This window comes from Paralichthys olivaceus, chromosome 21 (genome assembly GCF_024713975.1).
Source record: "Paralichthys olivaceus isolate ysfri-2021 chromosome 21, ASM2471397v2, whole genome shotgun sequence".
Taxonomy (NCBI): domain Eukaryota; kingdom Metazoa; phylum Chordata; class Actinopteri; order Pleuronectiformes; family Paralichthyidae; genus Paralichthys; species Paralichthys olivaceus.
In genome coordinates, this window is record NC_091113.1 from 16,479,759 (window position 1) to 16,502,397 (window position 22,639).

The window sequence follows — 22,639 nt, forward strand, 5'->3', positions numbered from 1 at the left end:
GGATATTACCAGAGTATTTTTACCCAGCACATTTAACGCTCATGAAATATCTAAACCCGCTGATGTATTTTGCACAGTCAGAAGCTCCCACACTCTCTTCTACTGCTGCTTTGCCTTCTGGAAAACAAAGGCTCCCACTGTTTTCAAGACACCATTAGAAACAGCTCACAGCCACACACTGTTGCCATGACGAACCATATTCCATCTTTTTAGAGAGCAAAAACATTGTGTTTTTCGCTTTCTAAGAGGATCTCTATAGAGGATCAAGACAATCATAAGAGATGAACATGCCAGGATCCAGCGACCCCGCTCAATGTTACCTTCCCTTCTCCCTTACACTGCATGCTGCCTCTCCCCTGCCAACACCAACAGCGTCACAGCAATTTAAAAGTACCAAAAGAAAAGAAAGTGAACATTTGGCTTCACATTAAAGTTATATTTCAGAGAATTAAACGAGAAGATGGATGTTTGTGCATTATGTACTTTATGTATTTGGAGTCAGGACATGGTGAGTAGTTAAATAGTCAATGGTTTTTCTAGTCTTGACAACAACTCAATGCACTTTACAGTACAGTTTTGCCATTCACCCACACACATTCATTCAGTGCTTATTTCTCTATCACACATCAATCACACACTTAGTATCTTGCCCAAGTACACTTCGGCATGGAATTCGGTTAGAGGTATGGAAGGGGGAGATTGGGATCAAACTGCCGGCCTTCTGGTCATTGGATGAGCCGCTCTACCTCCAGGGCCACAGCTGCCTCAACATGTTTGTTGGTAACGTTTTTGCAAACTCCATTTTAGAAATGAGACAGCTGGATTTGTTTTTATAATTTAAATTACCACGGGTCAAGGCTTTTTATTGGTGTTGCAAACACAAGTGGGACAGATGTTAGTAATGCAAACACACACACGCACGCACACACACACACACAGACAGACTTTACCATGACGTACATTGATTTCCTGGAGACTTAACCATAGTTACTCCTCGCCTAACCCAAACCTTAACCTTAATCTAAACCTTAAACCTAAACCTCAAACCTAATCTTTACCCAAACTTAACCTTCAAACATCACTTTAAAATGATATGGACTTGCTTTTTGTCCCCATGAAGAACACAAGTCCCAGTAATGTGACAAGTAGGTTTCCAAAACATGAGTAATACCTGGACAATACTAACAAACAAGACTAATGAAACTTGACCCATAAACTGCACCATGCTAAATTACTCCAATAGCTGAGAGGCATTTTTAATTCTTCAATGTTCAGTGAGGTACGAGATGTGCGGGGCAGTTCCCAACTCAGACTCATACTTGCTAATTGTTGAAGGAAGCACCTCACACTTCATGTTCACTCCCCTGCCATTCATAGACTTCTCTTTTCCTCACGCCATCCTCACCTTACTCATGAGATGTCTTTGGGCAAAGTGATAAATAAATAAAGCGATGTGCTTGTCCTTGTCCTCCTCTCCCTGCAACTGAAATTACTTTAGCTCTACCAGAAACTCCAGCTGCTTAGCCTTCCTACTTTCTGTTTCTTTCTCTTTGGTTGTTTTCCTAGAAAAGCAGCCAAGGGGAATTCAGTTATCCTGTCTCTTCCATTCCAGGAATGTCCTCACATTAGGTGTGAGAGGACTACAGCCGCAGGGCCTTATGGCTCGATGGTCAGACACAGGATAACCATGAGACAAATCTTAAAGATCCACGCGTTTCTTGCTGTTACATCAGTCAACATTAAAGTGTGAATTGGCCTTCCATTCTCTGTCTGTCTGCTGAGGGTTTTGTTTTCACCAGAGTCCTCACGGAGCTGCAGTCACCCACTGCTGTCCTAAATCGTGCCTCACGACTCCATGCCTACAATAGGTGGTGGGGGGTATTCCTGGCATTTTGAGTCACAGTGGTGGTATCGGAAAGTTAAAAAGCACAAGTCAATGAAAAGTAAGAAAAAGAAGCTTCTGCTCTGAACAGAAATTTGATTAATTACCTGCACCACACTACTACAGAGTGACTCGATAGAACACAGTCAGCTGGGTGGGCGTGTGAGTGGTAATATGTGAGCGTGATTGTGTTTTTTTATGTGTTATCTCTTTGGATAATACCGCAACAAGCATGAACTAAATGTATTTTCCCTGGACTTCACTACCTCTGAATTTGCAATTCAAATTTCAATTGTAATTTCAACAACTTCCGCGATGACTTTCACAGACTGTTGTGCTCGGAGTATTTTTTGAAGGGTGAACAAAAATAGATCAACGTAGTGTTGAACAGAAGTTAGGCCCTTTTTGGTATAGCAAGTTGTTTTAGACATTGGTGACCACAAACACTATCACTACTTTCAAATCAAAACAATTCAAAATCACTCAACAGTGTGTTGGTTTATAAAAACTTGTAATTGTTAAGTGAAGGTACAAATTGGCAAGAACAAGAAGGAAGTAAGATTTTCTCCTTCTGAATGTTGATGGCATCACAACATAGGACACATGAGAAAATGTAAAATAAGGTAGGTCTAATTATCCTACGCCTGTATCTGATGCAGATCTGATTTCTGGTATAGACTAATGAAAAAAGCTGCTACAACTTTTTGCATTCTCAGGCTCAAATTCCAACTGTTGGTCAGAGTCTGAAGAAAAGCAAGTCAAAGATATAAAAATGTAACTGCTGTAATACAGTCACTGACCACCGTCCTGCTTTCCACTGTTTTTACAGCCGTTTTGCCCGGTCTGTGTACGATCGTTACCCCGCGGCCACATCTGGACTAAACATGTTCAGTTTTTGGGCACTGCAAGTGCTGCTTAAAGCACTAGTAGCATCATTATACTGTATTATCTAGAATAGTCTATTGTTTTAGGGTTTGAACTCTACAAGAAAACCTGTGACAGAAAAATACCCAAAAATCAGTGGCTACTTTCTTTGCAACTTTTTAAGAGTCCACTTTTGTCACTTCTTTGTTTTTTAAACAAGGACAATGCACAAAAACATTAATTCCAAAATGAAAAGGTTGATTTCTGCCAGATTTCTGCTAATTTCCATCTGCAGTCCTTGGACAGGTACACACTAAATCTAAAACACACCAAATACTAAAACATTAATTTACAAACTTCAACATGAAGGTCTTCAAACAGTTATACAGACAGTACATATCAACAAATATCAGCACATTCATTTAATATATCAAAAAATTGCAATTAAACACAATTAAACATCTGAATCATGGTTAAATTAATGTTGACATGACTCGTTGCTCAAAATCAATAAAAAAAAATCAATAATTTGAAAAAAAAAAACATTTCAACCACGTTTTTTTCCCTCAAATTTTAAGCTCAGCTGAAAGCATATTCCAGTGTTTGATGGCTGTAAATGAGAAAGCAGATTGCACAAAGCCCCCCCCCCGCAGAGGGAAGTTTAAGTCTTAATTTAGAGCGGATCGAGATGTTCTGCTCATTTGCTCCGAGCAGAGCTGAAAAAAAACTCTTCAGTGGTAGCGGAGCAGCGTTGTGAATAATTTTAAATACCAATCTGCAGAGGTTGTTTTTAGACAGTATGTGACAATGATGGTAATTTAATGATTTTCTGTAAAAAAAAACATTTTAAGGCTTATTTGAAAAGAAACTCTATTGGTTTCAGTACAGTCTTACTCACACCAGCAGGAAATACAATAATGAAGATGCAAAAAAAAGTCCCCATACTATGCAAGCCACTGCTTCCTGAGGTGTTTTTTTTTTTTTTACTGCTTTAATCCCTTCTGAAAAAAATCAGTTTCATGATAGTTTTACTATACTGTAGATTTATTTTCTGGTATGGCATAAGGTACTATGAAACCAATTACCCTTATCTGTTGCTGCGACAGAGAAGAAGCTAGCCAGAGGTGAGAAGCAGTTTAAATCCAGAATGCTCAGCTCTTGTAGTTGAGAACAAAAATAAACACACAACGGCTTCTGAATTTGTGTAACACTTAATGCAGGGTACGCTGACTAAAACAGCTGACTATATTATCAGGTTTCAACAAATTTGAAGAAAAATAAAATGTGAATCAAGATTAGATTGGATGTTACTAACACTGTGGTTGATGGATGTTTAATTTAACTTGTTTGACCTTCAGGTTTTTTCAGTCTAGCCTTGAAACAACTCTTACTAATGACTCAAACTTCTTTTTCAAAATTTCGTTAAAACATTTTTGTTGAAGTTGTCTATTGTGTTTGTCAGATTTACAGCACCTAAGCATTGAATGGATTTTCCCTCCTACGCGCTCTTCTGCTGTTTGATGGGAAAATCGTGGAGGGCTGACCTGGGTCAGCGTCTCCTCTGGCTCTTCAAGACTAAAGGATGGGTCTCATCGACATCGGGGAAGTAATTAGCAGTTAGCAGCCTTCGTGTTCACAGTGCTGAGGATGTTGGCTAGGTCTCTGATCTCTGAGCCTCTCATTCAAGATGGAAACCTCTCAGACACAGCAAAGAGACAGGGGAGTACTGCCACCTCCCTAACACTGCTGCTCAGCGCTGACATAAAGCCAAGGAGCACATTGTTTTGCTCAGCAGGATAATTGGATTGCTAATTGTTTGTGGGGAATATGCAGGCTGAGCAGCAGAGTGACAGAGTGGGAGCCATGCAACCATCACGCCGAAACAAAATTTCACCCCCGACTGATTCTTTAACCATTACATCGCTTTATATTCCAGTGTGATGGATCCACCCCAAAAACAATGATGTTAAAGATGAACACATTAGACAAATTTGTTCAGGAGAAACACAAAAATCCATATGGTAACATTTGATTCCACCTCATCGTCATCAACTGTCCCCAAAAATGCTGTATTGCGGAACCTCCCTTTAATTACTGGCATTTTGCAAAGAAAGAAAATGTCTTGGCTAAGTCTCATACAGTTTTTTTTTCATAACAAGTGAGGCTACTTAGAAAAGTGACTATTTGACCTGTGAACTGTTTAAACATGTTCTGAGACACACTGTACACATTTAAGATTGTTTGGGGTTTTGTGCCTATAGGATCTAAATGTATCTAAACCTTTGTCGCCCGACATTCAATGAATACTGTAGTGTCCTTCAGAGTTCTCATAATATCTTGTGCCATGTCATTAATCTGCCGTGCGATGATTCTCTGAGACATTCACTTTACAGCTGATTTTTCCTTTTGGGTTAAAGAGCAGAGGATGTTGCACCTTTTTTAAGCCCTATGAGAAATATTGTGATATGTGAATATGGGCTGTAACAATTTGATCGACTGATTGATTGAGTACTTGGCTTGTTCTATTATTGAATAGACAATTTCGGTTGTGTCAGTTTCTTCTGTCTGATGTGTAATTAATATAATCAAGGCTTTTTTAGAGGCTCATGTCATTAATCAGGGAGACGTGCAGCCAGTCATTAAAAACTATCCTCAGATACAAGAAGACCAAGATTGTTGGTTCTGCAACACAACATGTGGCCCCCACAGACCCCCAAGATCTGTAAGTTCTCCAAAAGGTCTGAAACAACCTAACTGCGCTTTAAAAAAAGGTAAAAGGGGGTCACACTATATTTTGATTTCATTTAATTTTCCGTATTCATGCACATTGCATGAACAATGTATGGCATGTTCAGGGGAGTGTCAAACTTTGATTCAGTTAGTATTGTAAAATATTTAAAAAATGTACTCATGAATAAAATCTGTCACTGCTACATGTCTTTTTTTTAAAGACATTTTGACACGCCACAGAAGGAAAACCAGTTTGAATAATAAAATGAATGGTGTCGCAAATGCATTCAGCTTCCATTTCTCAAGGGTGGACATGTCAAAACAACAATACATTCAGTGTGTGTGACAAGTCAAATTGCACTGAATGTAGAATTTAGTGATATCTAGTGTTGAGGTTGCATGTTGCAGCTGAACACCCCTCACCTCACCCTCTCCTTCCAAACATGAAAAAGAACCTGTGGCAGCTTCAGTTGTCATAAAAACTCAAAAGGTGTTTAGTTTGTCCAGTCTGGACTAATGTAAAAAACATGGCGGCCTCCATAGAGAGGACCCCCTCGATGTAAATATAAAGTATTTAAATATAAAGAGCCTTTTCTGCGGTAAAGAAAACTACAATTCATACAATTAAGACGAAACAAACTAGTGAAAACATCATGAGGATTATTCTACATTAAATTACTGCCAATAGTTCCCTTTCACCTAAATCTTACACACTGGACCTTTAAGCCCTGTTTAATTTTGCTCCACATGTTCAATCATATTTGTATGATGTAGCCATCTTGCAATGCTTAAACACTGGCTCCACCAGATCATTGTAGCTTCAATTCAGGATGTATAGAGAAATGTTAAAAAAACCCAAAAAACTATTTGTATTGTAGCTTTCCAGCATAACAATGCTGGATGTAAACCACTGGGGCATGCCAACATAATATAAACATTTTGTGTTAAAGAAAACAACCTATACATTGGCATATCAAACATATTTGAGACTTACCTTCATGAATATGGACACTATGACAAGTCCATTGGGGCTTTTAGCAGCTTCTGTATAGTTTGTGTAGAGCTCATGATTGTAGTGGATCAGTTGAACCTGAAACATGAAGAAAAGACATTAGTAGAGATTAACTGAAAGGAAATCACGATCTGACATTTCCTGGCTGATAAATGCTATGACAGTAAGAACACAAGGCTGATCTCCACGCTGAGGACAAAATAAAAATGTCAGAGTTAAACACACTTGTAGAAAATCTATATCCGGTTGCCTTTTCGTCAATAATCTCCCATTCTGTTAAATCCCTCCATCGTACTGCAACGTGTCAGATGTTTTTAAAGGGGAAATCGATATTGGATCAAATCTGTCCCATGGATTCACGGTCCGTTTAATGAGAAGCGCTGGTGTTCAGAACATTTTTATACTCAGTGTAGATGTGGATAGAAGTAATAAGGGATATAAAAAGGCAGGGATGCTGTCGTCGTTTTATCCAAGGCCAGCCGGCTCTAACAGGCTGAGGTGAGACTGTATAAACCATCTCCCAGCATGAGGTTAACGTTTCACTGACACAGCTGCTTCATCCACTACAGCTGTTAAATATTCCTGCATTTTAATGATGTTTGGACGTTGGCAGGAGGTACTGCTCCATTTCCAAGCACTAAAAGTGGCTTTAAAGTGATTTTAAAGAAGTTCCTCCTGAATGACAAAATGTCATCCTATGAGTTTTGACAGAATTGAATAAATATGACCACAGAGAATCCTCTCTATAGCTCTGCATCCATCCTGTTGCTTTCTTCAGCAATGACGTTATCCCAGTTTGCCAGTTCCATTGGCTACCATACGCAAACAAGCCGTAACAGAACCACTACCTGTTTGACAGATAAGGGGGACATCTTGGGGTAAGGGTGGCTCATTGTTTTTCTTTACAATTTCCTCTCTAATTTTGGTTGACTTTTGTTTCATCAGTTCAGAGAATGGACTTTCTCTTTGTTTAGGTATACCAGCGGTTTACACCTCGTGGTAAATCCACTGTGGTTCTGTACATAAAGTCTTCTCATGACTGTTGACAAGGTGGCATCTGACTAGAGCATTATTGATTTGCTGAGAAAATAAATTAATTTTCCTTCACCAAACAGATGATTCTAAATGTCCTTGGTCTTGCTATTTTGTAGTTTGTTAATGTTTTATCGTAGGCTACCCAACTGCTGGGTGTTTCTGTAGCTATGTACAGACTTACTGTACTTGCCTTTTCCTCGTATTGACGGAAAAAAGATTCTTGACTCTGAATCAACTCTGACACACAGGTCTTTTGCGAATTAACTAAAAGTAAAAGCGACACATTTAGTAGCCAAAGGTTTGAACCCTTGGAATTTGCACACTAAATGGAAAATGTCCTGTATTTATATTTATATTATAATCTTGATGACCACTCAAAGCACTTTACAGTACAGTTTGGATATTAACCCATTCACACAGTGTATCTGTTCAGGGGCAATGTGGGGCTCTGTGTCTTGTCAAAGGACCCTTTGGCACGCGGAATGGGGTAGACTGGGATTTAACTGCCAACCTTTCACTTTATGGATGAACCGCTCAATGTCCTGAGCCACAGCCTCCCACTCTGCTTCACGTAGGTGAGATCTCCCACACAGTTCTTTCGATATTTATATAAACCTAAGGTCCCATATTGTACAATGTGATATTTCTATGACTCTGATTATAAAGCAGGTAAATACATCAAAAAGCTGAATCTATGGAGAAGTGCACACAGCCTCTATTCAGAGACTGTGCTTAAAACAAGTTGTCACAGTTTCTCTAACTTTGTGATGTCACAGCGATGCAGTCACACAATGACTCAGCCATGGCCCCAGCACAGCATGTCTAACCTTGCAGGATTTTCATCAAGAACACTGATCAACATTTGAAATATTTAAATACCATTTTCGAATTTTAGTCTATTCACTGTATTTCCAGCTCATTTAAACACTGACCATTACCACTTGCATTTATTGAGGGATCTTACCAAGCTGCAGTAGTAAGCACACTCTGTTAACTGCGGTTAGCCTGGTCATGCATCACTCAGAAAACAGTCAGCCAAATGGAAGAGAGGCTCTGACCGCCTGTTCTGTTTCCCTGACTCTTGAACAAATGTCATGTTGCCTGAGCTCCAGAGAAAACAGCTGTAAAACTACATTGACAAGATCTTTTATATGCATATCTTTATATGGATATAAAAACGTTGAAATGAAAACTGAAAAAGTGTAAAATATGGGACGTTCCAGTTTACTCATGGGCGTCTTTGTGTATTTATTCAGGTTACTGTGATATGACAAACCTGGTTAAAACATTCTAACAGGGCTTAAAACACTATAGCAGTGCATTGCATCAGTCAATGTAAGGTGTGACAGCCCGAATTTCTGTTATGTTGCAGAAATGTCAAAGTCTGTTTCAACCTGTTGATTATTCACACATAGTATTTGATCCAAGCTAAAACATCCAGAACCAGACATTACACTATACTTGCAATGCATGACTAGTTTTGTCAGAGTTGGATTAACAGATCTGTTGCAAGACTAAACTAAATGGGAAAACAGATTTCTCTGTCAATACTGTTAAAACAGTATAACTACAGCCTGATTTAATCTTAAAAAAGTTAACTTGCCACTGCTCCTGGCCATATTACTGTAATCTTAGCTTCATATTTATTGCCCTTTGGCTGCAGAACTATATTTTCTATAGCAATTTACACAAAGAGCTGTTATGAATATAAAGGTAGTAAAGCTCTTATTTTTTGAGCACAAAAGGTGGGTAATGACTTTTTAGATCTTTCCCAAAGGCCCTCAGTCTCTCTCTCCTCACCCTCATAAACCTCTCATCCTCGCTCATTGGCAAAACACTCGGCACATACTGTACTGGCGGATATAAATAAACAAATGTAAGAGGAGAGTAATTATGAAATGCTCGACTGGGGGAGCGCAGAGCGACAGAACGTCTATAAATGCAATCAAGGCGAGAGAGGAAGTGATTAGGGCCCTGCGCTGATCTGATTAGATTTTTAGGTGAGAGTGGCAGAGGCAGCCAAAAGAACTCATCCACACTCCCTCAATGACAAACTGCACAAAGTTTGCTGCTGGTGGGCAATAAAAGGCCAGTGTGGGCCATAATAAAGTGAGAATGTCTGCCAAACAGAGAAGAAAAAGAGGGCGATTCAAAGAGAAAGAGGGCGAAAATAGGGATTGTAATTAGATAGAGAAACATTTGAAGAAAGGGCAGAGGAGAAGAGCTACTGCTTGTTGGCCAGCAGCTCTACATCATTTATCACAATGTCCCTCTCTTCAAACAGACTCACACTAACTACTGAATACAGTAACATATCCATAGCCATAACATTCTGCTCCCACTTTGTTAGCAATATTAGCAAAGAGCATTTAACCCCAATCTGTGTTTGGATTCTGTTGCCAAAAACCAAATGAAAAGCGATTGGGCAAATCAGCATTTGTTCCACTAGCATGTGTAAATGAATCGATATCTATATTTGCTTCAACTAATATCTGCACCTGTACTGGAGACTAAACCGTACAAACTGTCAATTTAAACAAGGTGAAATATGTTTTTTTTAAAGAACGATATATATTTTGTTAGAATCACATGAGGCTCTGACAGCAAAATTTCACTCTAACCCTCAATCGATATTTTTAAAGGGGAATCTGATTGTGAACACATGAATTTGTAAATGCATTGGGAATGTTTAGCACCAGTAAGACCAGGTTTGGTAATGGGAAAGTTGGATGAGGAGATTTAACGTATAATGTCAATATTGTGTAAATAAATATGACAAATTAAAGAACCAGAATTATGTCGGTAATGACATAAAAGCTGTAAATTTGTATCCAAAATTACAGAGGTTGAATGTAAATGTAGCTAAGATATAAACATAAAACTAAAATTACAAAGAAACATATAAAATTAAACTAAACCATATATTTAATTGGAGATGATTACTGTCATTTTACATTATTTGGTTATTTAAGAAAGCAGAACAAATTTGTAATTCCTGGCAAAATGATTTAATCAGAATTGTGTTTCTGTCCCATTTGATGCTCTGACTGGTTTTGGTCTCTGAACACCGGACCAAAATGAAGCACAGATATCATCACATGAACAAAGTGTGGAGCTTCATGTGATCCTGTTGGAGCCTCCTCTATTAGCTGAGGAAGACTGAAGAGCGGAACAAGACTACACTCTGAATTTAAATTTGCTCCCACTGAAATTGGGGCACCACTTTTTTTGAAGAGAAACTATGAAACCAAAGGAATGAGTCTGATATTCGGAGGTAGTTATGCTCTCAGTGCAGGTATCTTGTTTCTGTTTTAAAAAGAAGGTACAAGATGAGGATATGATTTTAACTAAACGCTAGAAGTAAGAGAATAAATGAAGAATTAATGAACATATAACGAAAGATGTGATTCAAGTAACAAATGCTTGAATGTGGGGCTGCCCACCTGATGGCCTCACTCCAATAGATGAAGCAGACATTTCTAGAGAGCTCTGGCAAACAGAGAACTTGGCAGATAGTGCCGCCTCTCTGCTGGTGTCTTGGTCTGTTGAATCAAAGACTCTCTCCTACATTTACTTTCTTTAACTAGACTTGAGAAATTGTCCTAAAAGTGGAGGTATCATAAATTCCCAAAATACAATCAAACACAGCCAAAAACAATAAAAGCCTGTGCTCGCTCAGTTTAACATCATCGCATATATGACCACACAATTTCTCACTTTGACAGAGTTTATATAGTTTTTGGACTTAAAATCGCACAAAACATTGCATCACATGATTTGATCAAGCCGGCCTGATTTCAGACTTCAGAGGTTAGAAAAAATCCCTTGAAACATGAAGCTACCAGGCTGGACCAGATGAAATACATGAATGGGAAGAGACATGATGAGCAGTAACAAGAAAGGGAAAGGCAGTAAAAAAAAGCTGAGAGTTTTAAGGTACCCAACATGTCAATATTCAACATTGCCAAAAAGTATTTTTATTGATTGGGTATTCTAATCACTTTTATCCAATGAGATCCTTATTGGTAGTGGCGTGGGAATTACATCTAACTAAATATCCCACATCTAACTCCTGGAATGCCAGCATTTTGTGTGCAGGCGACTGTATGTGAGAGAATCAGCTACGTTCATTAAGTGAAACTTCTCTCATATATTTGTGATCATTAAGACTTTTAAGATCGCAAGTTTACACTAAGAAATAATTCCAACAACAATACACAATAGAAGATCACTGTTATTCTGCCTTTTTTCAAATATCATGTGCAATATTTCCACCCGTGCATTCATGTGCAATTTGTCTCACATTAATGTTTTTGTATCTTTTATATATAATCTATCTTTGCTTATCTTATTGTCATTTCTAGTGATATCTAGTAACAGACACTGGTTCTGCATTACTCGTTATACACTTAATTAGATTCAAGTGACATTACAATTTTATCTTCACCTATATTTCAGACTTATTCTTTGTTGGTTTTTTTTACATTACTTTATATTGTTTAGTACTTTAACCTTGGAGCAAGCTGGAAAACAAATTTACATCGGGATAAATAAAGTCTTATCTGGGAATGTGGTGGCAAGGTTTGGTATGATAGTAGCTAACCTAGAATTACCAATGATCACCAGAGTAACCTATCCATTGGGTTTCAATTTGAGCTACACCCATGGAGGATTGTTGGTAATGTGTCATTCCCCGATGTCCTTCAAACAGCCACGAGGGATGGTCACCACCAGAAATAACAGGTTTTCAGCTTGAATGTTTTTGCACATTGGTCATTGGTTCCTTCCACTGGAATTGAATGCTTTTATGGTGCAAAAGCCTCAAAAGAGAAACATCACACCAAAAGGCCACTGACACGTTTTCGGGTGGGAAGCTACATTGGGTGGAATCGGTTTGAGACAACGCTGATCTGAGTGTACAGGGTCACTACAGCTTGACTGGTCAGTGCTGTCAGGACTGTGTGTGTGTGTGTGTGTGTGTGTGTGTGCATGAGTGTGTATTTGTGTGTGTGTGTTGGAGAAGAAGGGGGGTCTCTTTATGGTCTAATGGCTGGTCTGGCCCGTGGGGCAGGGAAATATGAAGGCAGCAAGTCGATAGCGGAAGAGAGGTGTTCAACATTAACGGTGAGAGAGGGTTTAAAAGCGCTGGAATGGAAATGACTCTCTCAATCTCAATTCCCAGCCATCTGTCCTTCCTCCTTCAGATTAACTGCAGTGTGGATCCATAAAACAAACAAACGGACGAGGTCTGCTACCGCACCAATCGCACTCCGATTATGCACATGGAGTACCTGGTTTTTATTCAGATGTTTTCCCGGATGACAGAAGACAGCTTCCGCTACAGAAATCATCATCTTTGAATCCATCATCTGCGTTAATATGACTGTGGTAATCGACCATAATCTCAAATTTAGTTACCCAGTATTTATTTGTAAATGTGGTGATGTGATTCTAATTGAAGATCTACCACAATCACAACACAATAAAGACGCAGGCGAAATGCACCATTTAATAGGGATTAATGTGCCATTTAATAGAGATTAATGATAAATCAAAGAGAAAAGAAATCGGGACGCGCTCTCCTAATTGAAGCTCTGTGACCAGCGATAGTAGCTGAATGTGATTTTTCATGTGTGTGACTGTGTTTGAAAGGGGACATATGAGCTGCGTGTCCGTGATTGATGGGGCTTTAAAATGTTTGGAACAGCTGCCTATGGCGAATCCTTCTCCGACACTTGACAAGAGTTGTAACAAATACAGCTGGAGCCTGTCTGCAGCAAAGAGCGCTGTCTCCTTCAGTTTGTACAGGTTCACTTTTTTTTTTTGAAACAACCGTGTTATTCTGCTCGCACGGATATTATTTAAACGCACCATGTACAGGATTTTGGTTCATCATCAAAATGTTTCCTCACAGGAGGTAAGGAATAGGAGATAACAGTTATCACACATATTATATTCTCTATTTTGTATTTGTGTCTCTTTCCTGTTTGTTGCTGTGGTTTTAACTATTATTAGTCAATTTAATCTTTGCTATTTTTTAATATTGTATTTTAGATTAAGGTATTATACAAATATACTATTCTTACATATACTTTACTTATCTGTCTAAATGAGAGGGCTGGAACTGCTTCTATTTGCTCTAATTTGTGATTGTGATGATGATGATTCTCATGATTCTGGTCAGAGCAACTGGTTCAAACCAATCTTCATCTTTGGTAGTGCCAGGCTTGTCTGGTAAAGACAGCAGTTCTCCCTTCTATCAAACTCAGCAGGGATCCCCCACGCTAAGTCAAGCAGGGTTTGCTTTGGTCATTGCTGTAGATTTCCTGTGGTTTCCTTCGAGGTTTTTCAATATCATGAGTCAAAGCCTGGCCTCTGTAACGTTGTCTCTGTCAGGATATGGTTTTGTGAGAGCTGCTTGATGAGCACCCAAAACTCTGCTGTAGAGCGTTATCTTTTATACCAATAATCATCCAGTTTAGCTGCATATTTCAAGCTACAATGACGCTTGAGGTCTGTCTTTTGGACACAATGGCTTATCTTTATTGTTTGTCCATTTCACATTGCTTTTCTTTTCTCACAATCGACATTATTCTTCTCTGCCTTGACACATAACAGCTACTTGTGCGTTTCATTCATCTCGACCCTGACCTGACAGGTAGGCAGGCAGCCAGAAGGGAGCATCTTCAAGGACATGTTCCATGTTATTTTCTTTTATCACAGACAAAATAGCTTTCATAAATAAAAAAAAAAAATCTGTTGTGTTTGTTTTGTGTTCATAAATTGTCTCACGAGCCGGTTAATTTGATCTACAGGAAGATATTAAAAAATGATTAGCCAATGTTTTATTTTGTTAAAGTATGCACATACATTATGTCTCCATCAATTTTCACATCTAAATAAATCTGTCCTTTTATTCAAAGCCTGTTTGGTCGTCTGTCAATGGCGTCTTATGGTTGTTTAGCAGAAACTGTTTTTTTTAAATCCAATTTTCAGTCACATTTAAGGTGTGTCTTTACATCTTTGTTATTTCCAACAATATATTTTAACCGGATGGATATTGGTTGTTGAATGTATGGATCTTAAGTTATAATATATCATTTTGGATGCATTTTATTGTGAAACTTCTCAACAACACTGAAGGGATCATGTAGCTGTCTTGGGGGGTTGTGTGACCCTTAAAATTATATATTTAATAATACCACTGAATATCAGATGTTGATATTGACCAGTTCAAAACTGATATGGTGGCTGTTTTGTTTGTAGATCAAAAATATCCCATTCCAAAAGTTTTTAAAAATGTTTACCAATCAGCAAAGGACATTCAACCAACCATTTCCTAAAAAACAGTGGGGTTTAAGACACAATGCTTGTCAGAGGTTGCAAGTAAAATTATATGATCCCCAAAGGAGCCAAGTCCAAGACCAGTAGGTCGAAAATATTTTTACCTTTCCTGTAAAATAGCATTTAGCTCAAAGCACCACTGTGCCTAAGCATAGCTGCTGGCATGGCTGTAGCTTGATGACGTCTTTCCTCTTTCCTCACAACCACTTTTATCCATTCCGCTATATTTGCAATTTGCAGGGTTGAAGCTTGGACTGTCAGTTTATTTCATGATCATGTTGTGTTGCAAACAGGGGCCATGTTTAAATCTCTCATTGCTGTTGCATTAACAGCTTTTCTAAAGTCCTGCTATACTGACAAAAGATAGATGACCTGAAACCTGCAGACATGCCATAGATTGTAAGGTTCCATTGCCTGACCTGAACTGGGGATGATGCTGTTCATAAAAAAAAAAAAAATGAAGTACTGAACATAAAAATGTAATTGACTTGTAAGGTGAGCGTTCTTTGTAACACAAAAAAATGAAATAATAAGTTACATTATATTGCCAGATAGTCACTATTAGAAAGCAAACAATAAACACAGACGCAACGGTTTGGTGGTTTTAAGTAAGTATTGTGTTTTCTCTGTAGCCCCTCTATGACCTTACTTCAACATAACTTTGACAACGGAATAAAGCAGATGAATTCTTCCCTGTGATGGATCACCTATGTTTCCGCTCTTTGGAGCCACAGCCTGCTGAAGTGAACACAAAGCAGTGGCTGCCTGGAAGGAAGGAAATCAATCTAAACACTTCTGGTACACTTTACTATCCTGCCAACCGTTCTCTAACTGCTAAATCATTCAGCAGAATGGTCCTTTAACCCGGGCATCTTGCATTGCGCACATGGGAGACGTTTGCCTTCAAGGCTTTCTACAAGAAAGCTTTGCTGCCAGAAAGCCTTTTTGCCAGACAGCTTGTAGGAAGTCAGGTGAGGTATAGGAGCAAAGTCTGCATAAAGAGCAGGTTGGGGTGGAGGAATGGGTCAAACCCATGACTTTCAGCCGGGAAACTGGAGGTCCCAGTTATTTTGTTTGATCCATGTAAATATATTGTAGTTTTTCCTTCATTTTTATTTGAAGTTTTCAGAGTTTGGTTAGGTTTAGGCAACCAAGAGATCCTTTCTGAGCGATGCTTGTGACAGAGTAGCTTTCTCCAACAACGATTTGAAGACAAACGTGTCCCATGTGCGTGTACTGCCACCTCTGACTGGATTTCACACGATGCGTTGCATGTTTTGTGGAATGTTGTCCGATTAAAGCAAATGTGATATTGGCATAAACACATTGGCATCAGAATTTTCAGGCTCAACATTTGAGGTCAGTGTAAATGAGAATGACTTGTAAAGGGCATTTCTGATCAAACATAGTTCTCCTTTTTAATCAGACAATAATGGGATGGTTGAGTGCTCTCTGTGTGTCTAAAAGGGGAGTCAACCTGGTGTTGGAATAATATTTTGAATATTTTAGCACTTATTAAAAGACCAAGGTGTTTCATTTTCAGATTAGACCACACAGCAGCTCCAGGGGAGCAGAGCTGAGCTGGCCGCACACACACAGGCTGCATAATTTAACTTTCAAGTACTGCAATGTTCTGTAGAGCAGGGGCGAACCATTGAAAACACAGTACATCAATTTTTGTCTCTCACACAGAGACTTGCATACAACAGAGGTGCATTTGTAAACACACACACACACACACACACACACACACACACACACAGTTGTCCATCATTAATTATTTCTATGCAGATGATTTGGTTCTGGTCTTCAGCAACAACTCAGTATATTTTACTGATATGGGCGCACTTCAGTTTTAATTGTAAAAACACTGATGTAATGATATGATAAAGATAAATAAATGCATGTTTCCTACAGATATTTACATTTGTTTTGCTGTTCAAAGATAAACTCTAATGCAACAGTTCTGAGTAATCCTCCTCAAAGGTTATAATGGTCCATTTTAGTTGAAACGGATTTAGAGAGGGAGACCATAGCATAGCTGCAGTTTGCAGAGCTGTCGAACTTTACTGTGTTTCATAAGTTGCCCTGGTATCTAATGAAGAAGAACTGTGTCACAAATCACTTTTGTGGACATAACATACACTTCCAATCACTTCCTGCAGACTTACTCTAAACCTAACCTGAACTTGACCATCCATCCATCCTTGGTGGTGGAAAGGTTGCATGTGCATCACAGGTCTGACATATTGAGGTAAACAACCAGTCACTCATATTCACTGCACCAATTTAAAATCTTCAGTTAACCAAAGCAACACGGTTTTGACCACTGACCCAATCAGATTTTTCTCCTTCAGGGAAATGGCTTGTGTCCTAAATTGTACAAACCATCCCAAAATTAAATGGTCTTATATGTTGGTTTTTTCCTATCTTTATTCGAGTGTGGTCTTTCAGTTCGAGCGCATGACTTGTTGAATTTGTATTCAGGTTGTGATGACTTCCCCTTGCTTTCTCTATGACTTGTTGGAATAGAAGGACAGGGGAAGTCCATCTAATAAAGCCATGGAGGGAAGGAGTGGATGAACAAGGTCAAAGAGCAACTGCTCTGAAGTAAAGCAAACGTGCCCGCAATGAGGCAGGGATCATATCGTTCATTTCATTGCTCGACCAGTGGTCGACACGACACCTGGCAGTCTGTTGGTTGGGGACTTTTGACAGGGTTGTAGCGCAAAAAACCCAAGAGCAGAGGAGAAATCTGAGAGCAGACGATTCACGAGCGCACAGAAAGCAGCCCGAGTGCGGAGAGGGGCTGAAGCTGGAGCGCAGGAAATCCATGCGAGCAGCAAAATATCTGAGAGCAAGCACACAGTTCGAGCAGAAGCAGAGCAAATTTAAGTGCAAACGGGCTATTTTAGTGCAAGGGCAGGGTTTTGATGAAGAGTAATGCACATTCTGAACATAAATTCAACAAGTCATGCACTGGAACTAAAAGACCACGCTCTTGAATAAAGATAGGGAAAAACGTCTATAGTCTTATGTCTGAAATGTGTTGCACGCACACACACACACAAACACAGCAAGAGTCAGAAAAAGTTACAAGCAAGCAGAGAAAAAGGCTCAATGAGTGGAGATATTAAGGGGTGATTTAAAGACGACAGCTCTGGAGTGTTAATGCACCCACACATACACACACACATACACACACACAACCCCCCCCTCCCTGCATCCTCCCACAGACTGCCATTTCAGAGGGATGCTTTGCTTTAAAAAGTTTGAATATTTCTCGCTTTGTTCACGTTTCAAGGACATGCACTGCCACCACTCATCTGCAGATGGGGGCGAGAGGTAGTCAGAGAGAGGGGGAGAGAGTGAGAGTGAGATTTTCTGCATTTTTGATTATGAAACATCCTATTGGACCTTGAAGTCACGGCTCTGGTTTGATGAAAGACTGGGGTGAGCTGTCTCGGGAGGTGGCGGAGGATTGAGGAGGATGTTTTCTAGCTGCCATTTCACTCAGAAACAGTTGTTAAAGAGAGGAGAACATGGCAAAAGGGAATGGGATGTTAAACAACTAAACAAAAACCTGCCCTGGTCTTGCTCCCCTGCAGTTTGGAAGATCTACTGAAGATTCAACTATCAGACTGTTTGAGCAGTGGTGTCACTTATTCTGCTGAGAAAACAGAACACTCAAAATCCTCATGTTAAGACTTGATATAAATTTGGACTACATGTTGTCAACCAAGAATGTGCCCGAGATCTGGTGCCAGACGTTGGAACTAGAAGTTCCACACCAACCAAACAGCCAGCCAACAGTTTTGGCATCGTCTAACAAATCGAATGAAAAATATAACCTGCAAACAGGAGGTTACAGCTCATGTTGTATGAAGTAACATCATATTGCAAAATGTGATACAGTGGTGTCTGGAGTGTAATGTATTACAAGACTGAAATATTAACCCTTGAAAACCTCCCAGCAAATTGTATGAGGATAATCATGACAAATACTGAACCATGACATTTTTCCCATAAATAAAAAAAAGAGTTGGAGTTCAAACTAACCAGTCTGAAGTGAGTGGTATCGTTTAATGATTTATATACATTTATATATACCTTCTGTGCATTTTTATGTAAATATTTAGTTTGCTCTTGCTGCTAAAATCACCAATTATCGATAAAATACATTTGCAAAACTTAGAACCTCCTAGCACCGCATCTTTTGATTAAAATCTTTTTTTACATTACACATCACAAGGGAAATCTGAAATGAAATATAAATTAAGACTCTGCTCTGTTCTCCCCCAAAAGTCTGGAAAAGGGGAAGAGAGACAGCTCGAGTGTCAGCCCGGTAAATCTCCATTCCTTCCTCCTGCATCCTGCCTGGTCACCTATATCCAGTTTTAATGCATGTATTCGTCAAACAGACTGAACTGAAGAACTGTTGTGAGCAGCGGTATAAGCTGGTAAATCCCATAACTCACACTGACACTTAATTCTTCCGTTTTTTATCTGTTTTTACACCCATATGCACACATACTCCAACACATTAATGATAACACATGATTCTTTGCTTACAACGCACTCATAGTACCTGAGCTGTATAATTTGTATTGCAAACATGTAGTTTACTTTTCCATATTCAACATTAATTTATCTTACATTTTTCTAATTATGTTTCTATTTTACTGGAGCCGGTGTTTCTGGCACTGCCAGGGTTATTTACAAAGAGGATGGATACAGGAAGTGCCAGTTAGGCTGTACAAAGTGCCTGCCACATCAAGGGGGGGGTGGGGTTATTTAGTTGATTATCTTGTTAGATGCTTTGGTTAACACTGGCTCCTCACAGCAAGATTCCCACAGTCCGAAGACATGTAGCTTAATTGATGAATCTAAATTGCCCACAGGTGTAAATGGTGGTTTGTACCCTAGCGAGGACCCAGTCTACGCAGCCCAACCGAAAGGAGACGGTCTAGTCTTCCTATTGCATCACCAGCTTGTCCCGCCGTTATAGCTGTCGCCTAGCAACAAAGCTTGAAGGAAAATGTTCTTCGCTTGATGAAAAATGTTGAAAACGTGTATATGTTAAATGTTATCTGTTCGGTTGAGTACCTCCAGTTAGAAAAAAAATTCAGCTGACGTTTTCTCCTTGCTCTTTGCAGCCATTACCTCTACGAAAAACAGTTTGTCATTGAAGCGCAGTGAATCATGGGATATGCTGGGCTGGGAAGGATCCATCTGGTAGAGCCTCCGTTGCTCGGGGGTGGAAGGATACATTTGTCTGCTGCATTTTGAAGGAGCCTTTGAATTGGGACAATCTAGTGGCGCCGCTGTGACGCAATCAGTCTCCAAATGTAGCCTACGAACGATGCAGCCCCTAAATTGACACACAGCTCGTATGTCCCCCTGTGAAACCCTGGAGACATGTCCAGAGTGTACCCCGCCTTCCGCCTGATGTCAGCTGGGATTGGCTCCAGTCCTCACACTCAAGGGATAAGCAGTATTGATAATGAGTGGATGGATTTTGTGTATTTCATTAAACTTAATTTTGTGTATTTTGAGAGATATTTTATTCTTTGATCAACACAAACTAAATGTTTTTTTCAAATTATAGACCAACTGTCCAAATATCCTGTTTAGTTGCATTTGCCATTTATGTTCTGTGTAATCGGGCAGATCACTCAGAATCTGGGTTCCCTTTTGTTCTGTGTTTATTAGACCACTTGGTTCGTTAACTTGCTTTCGTTCAATGGCCAGATTTCAGTTCCGCCCAGAATTTATTTTGCTTGTTTGCTAAGCTCTTATATTCAATATCCACTTGTGACTCCTCAGGCCTTTGAGCTCGGCCCATCACAGGTCGCCTGGTGATACAACTACAGCTTAAATATCAAAATGTCAGTCCGACGCTGCTGCACCACAAAGCTGTTAACCTCTGGTCTGTCTCTGTCCGTGGTCAGCTACATTATCCATAAGTAGCTGCCATGAGAATCTCTAGGTCTGTAAAGCAGCAGCTGACGTATGAGACCACTTTGTTCCTTGAATTATCATTGACCTCTTTTCCACTGATTTTTGGGGATTGATTTTAATTCCGATCTGATTGGGCGATGTTCAATTTTACCTTGGCTTGAAATATTTATCACCTGTATATCAGCTTTTCAGTGTCTGCAGCGCTTTTTGTCCAGATGAAAAGCAATCAACCAATTATGTGAGCATGTGGACAAATCCCAAGGTAAAATAAATTCTACCAAGTGTTTAGTTGCCCACAAGGGTATAGATGCTGCTGAGGACACTAAAGACATGTTTCGATTTCTTTCCGGGAATTTGGCATTTAAGCAACCTGGGGGGAGTTTAAATTCTGCACAAACATATAAATACACATGGTCAGTATATTAAAGGCATGTCTATTCCCCCAAAGGAAATTATTTGCTGCAGACACATTTTCCCCTCTGTTGCCTGCCTTAGGGAAGCTGAGTGCAATGTTGCAACAATGTGGCATCACATTTCACATATCAGGGGCAAATCTCCTCTCAGTTTCTCCACTTGGCTCTGAACGGCTCCTCCAGCATCGTTAACCCACAAGGGGCAAATCAGGCCCTGACGGCAGGGGTGAAGTAAAGCATGTATCCCCAGCAGGAGCCTTGATATACAGTGATGTGTGTGATTGAGTGTGCGTGTGCGCATGTGAGTTACAATTCCTTCCACCCTGGAGGATGCAGTAAACACTGCTTTTATAATGATTTGAATATCAGCTCTCAGACTCTGAGGGGAGGATAAATGATTGCCATTAATTATAATAAATTAGCTTGTCAAGACTGCAATTATTTTGTTGCCACACAAACTGGTTATTCATAAGATGGCAGCGGTGGAATGCAGTGGCGTGAGTGACTTATGATTTTGTTGAACAATCAAAGCCAGGGAAGCTAATTGATTCACTCGTCAAACATTTAAAATAGCACAGCGCAACACTGTGTGTGTGTGTGTGTGTGTGTGTGTGTGTGTGTGTTCATGAGCAAAAGATGTGTGCAAGAACAAGAGTTAAATGCTGAACTGTCAACCTCAGAGACAACTCGTCGCTGGCTGAAAGCAAACTGCAAATTGCTGCCATCATGTGGAAACTCATTTGGAGTGCCACAGGATTCTTTGCATACTGGAGCAAATTCTGACTCATTTAGATGTGAAGTAGCTTTTCAAAATCAAACCGTACTTGAAATGTAAATTTAGGGATTCACCCCTCAAGGGCCAATTGAAGCTATTGCCTTTAAAAAAAAAAAAGTGTATTTTCAACAAACATTCAGTTAATTTGACTATATTTTGCTTGCAGATGGACAAAAGCCTCATTCCGACAGGATATATTTCTTTAGGGAGCAATGGTTTCAATTAATGATTTCCCTGAAAGCCCATTAATGAGCACACTGATTTATGAAAGTATTTTTTTTGGGGTGTAGCCACTGCTCCTGCTATAATTTAAGTTCATGTCCGGAGAAATAATTTGCATTTTAAAAGTTTATTACAGAGTTTTATGCAAGGACCTGCAAATCCTGACTTAAGTTAACTCAGTATTGAGTTTCAGTTCTCTGTGGTAACTGACAAACCGACACATGGGAACATTTAATGATAAGCACTTAGCAGCTAAAGAGTCTGACATTTTTCTCAGGTGTTGGTGGAGACATCAACAGAGATAAAAGGACACCGAATATTAGAATGGTGAAGCAAGATAATGCTTATATTACTGCAAAGCATGGAGCGGAAGAACAGAGCTTGGAAATAGTATTTACCAT

At 39.4% G+C, this 22,639-nt stretch overlaps 1 protein-coding gene across 1 annotated transcript in view; it reads right to left on the reverse strand.

Annotated features, from left to right (window-relative positions):
• ca10a (carbonic anhydrase Xa) overlaps window positions 1-22,639 on the reverse strand; it is a 239,321-nt gene that overhangs the window by 11,990 nt on the left and 204,692 nt on the right. Inside the window, exon 5 of the mRNA XM_020082888.2 lies at window positions 6,471-6,566. Coding sequence (XP_019938447.1) covers window positions 6,471-6,566 — 96 coding nt within the window. The remainder of the gene's footprint in view (window positions 1-6,470; window positions 6,567-22,639) is intronic.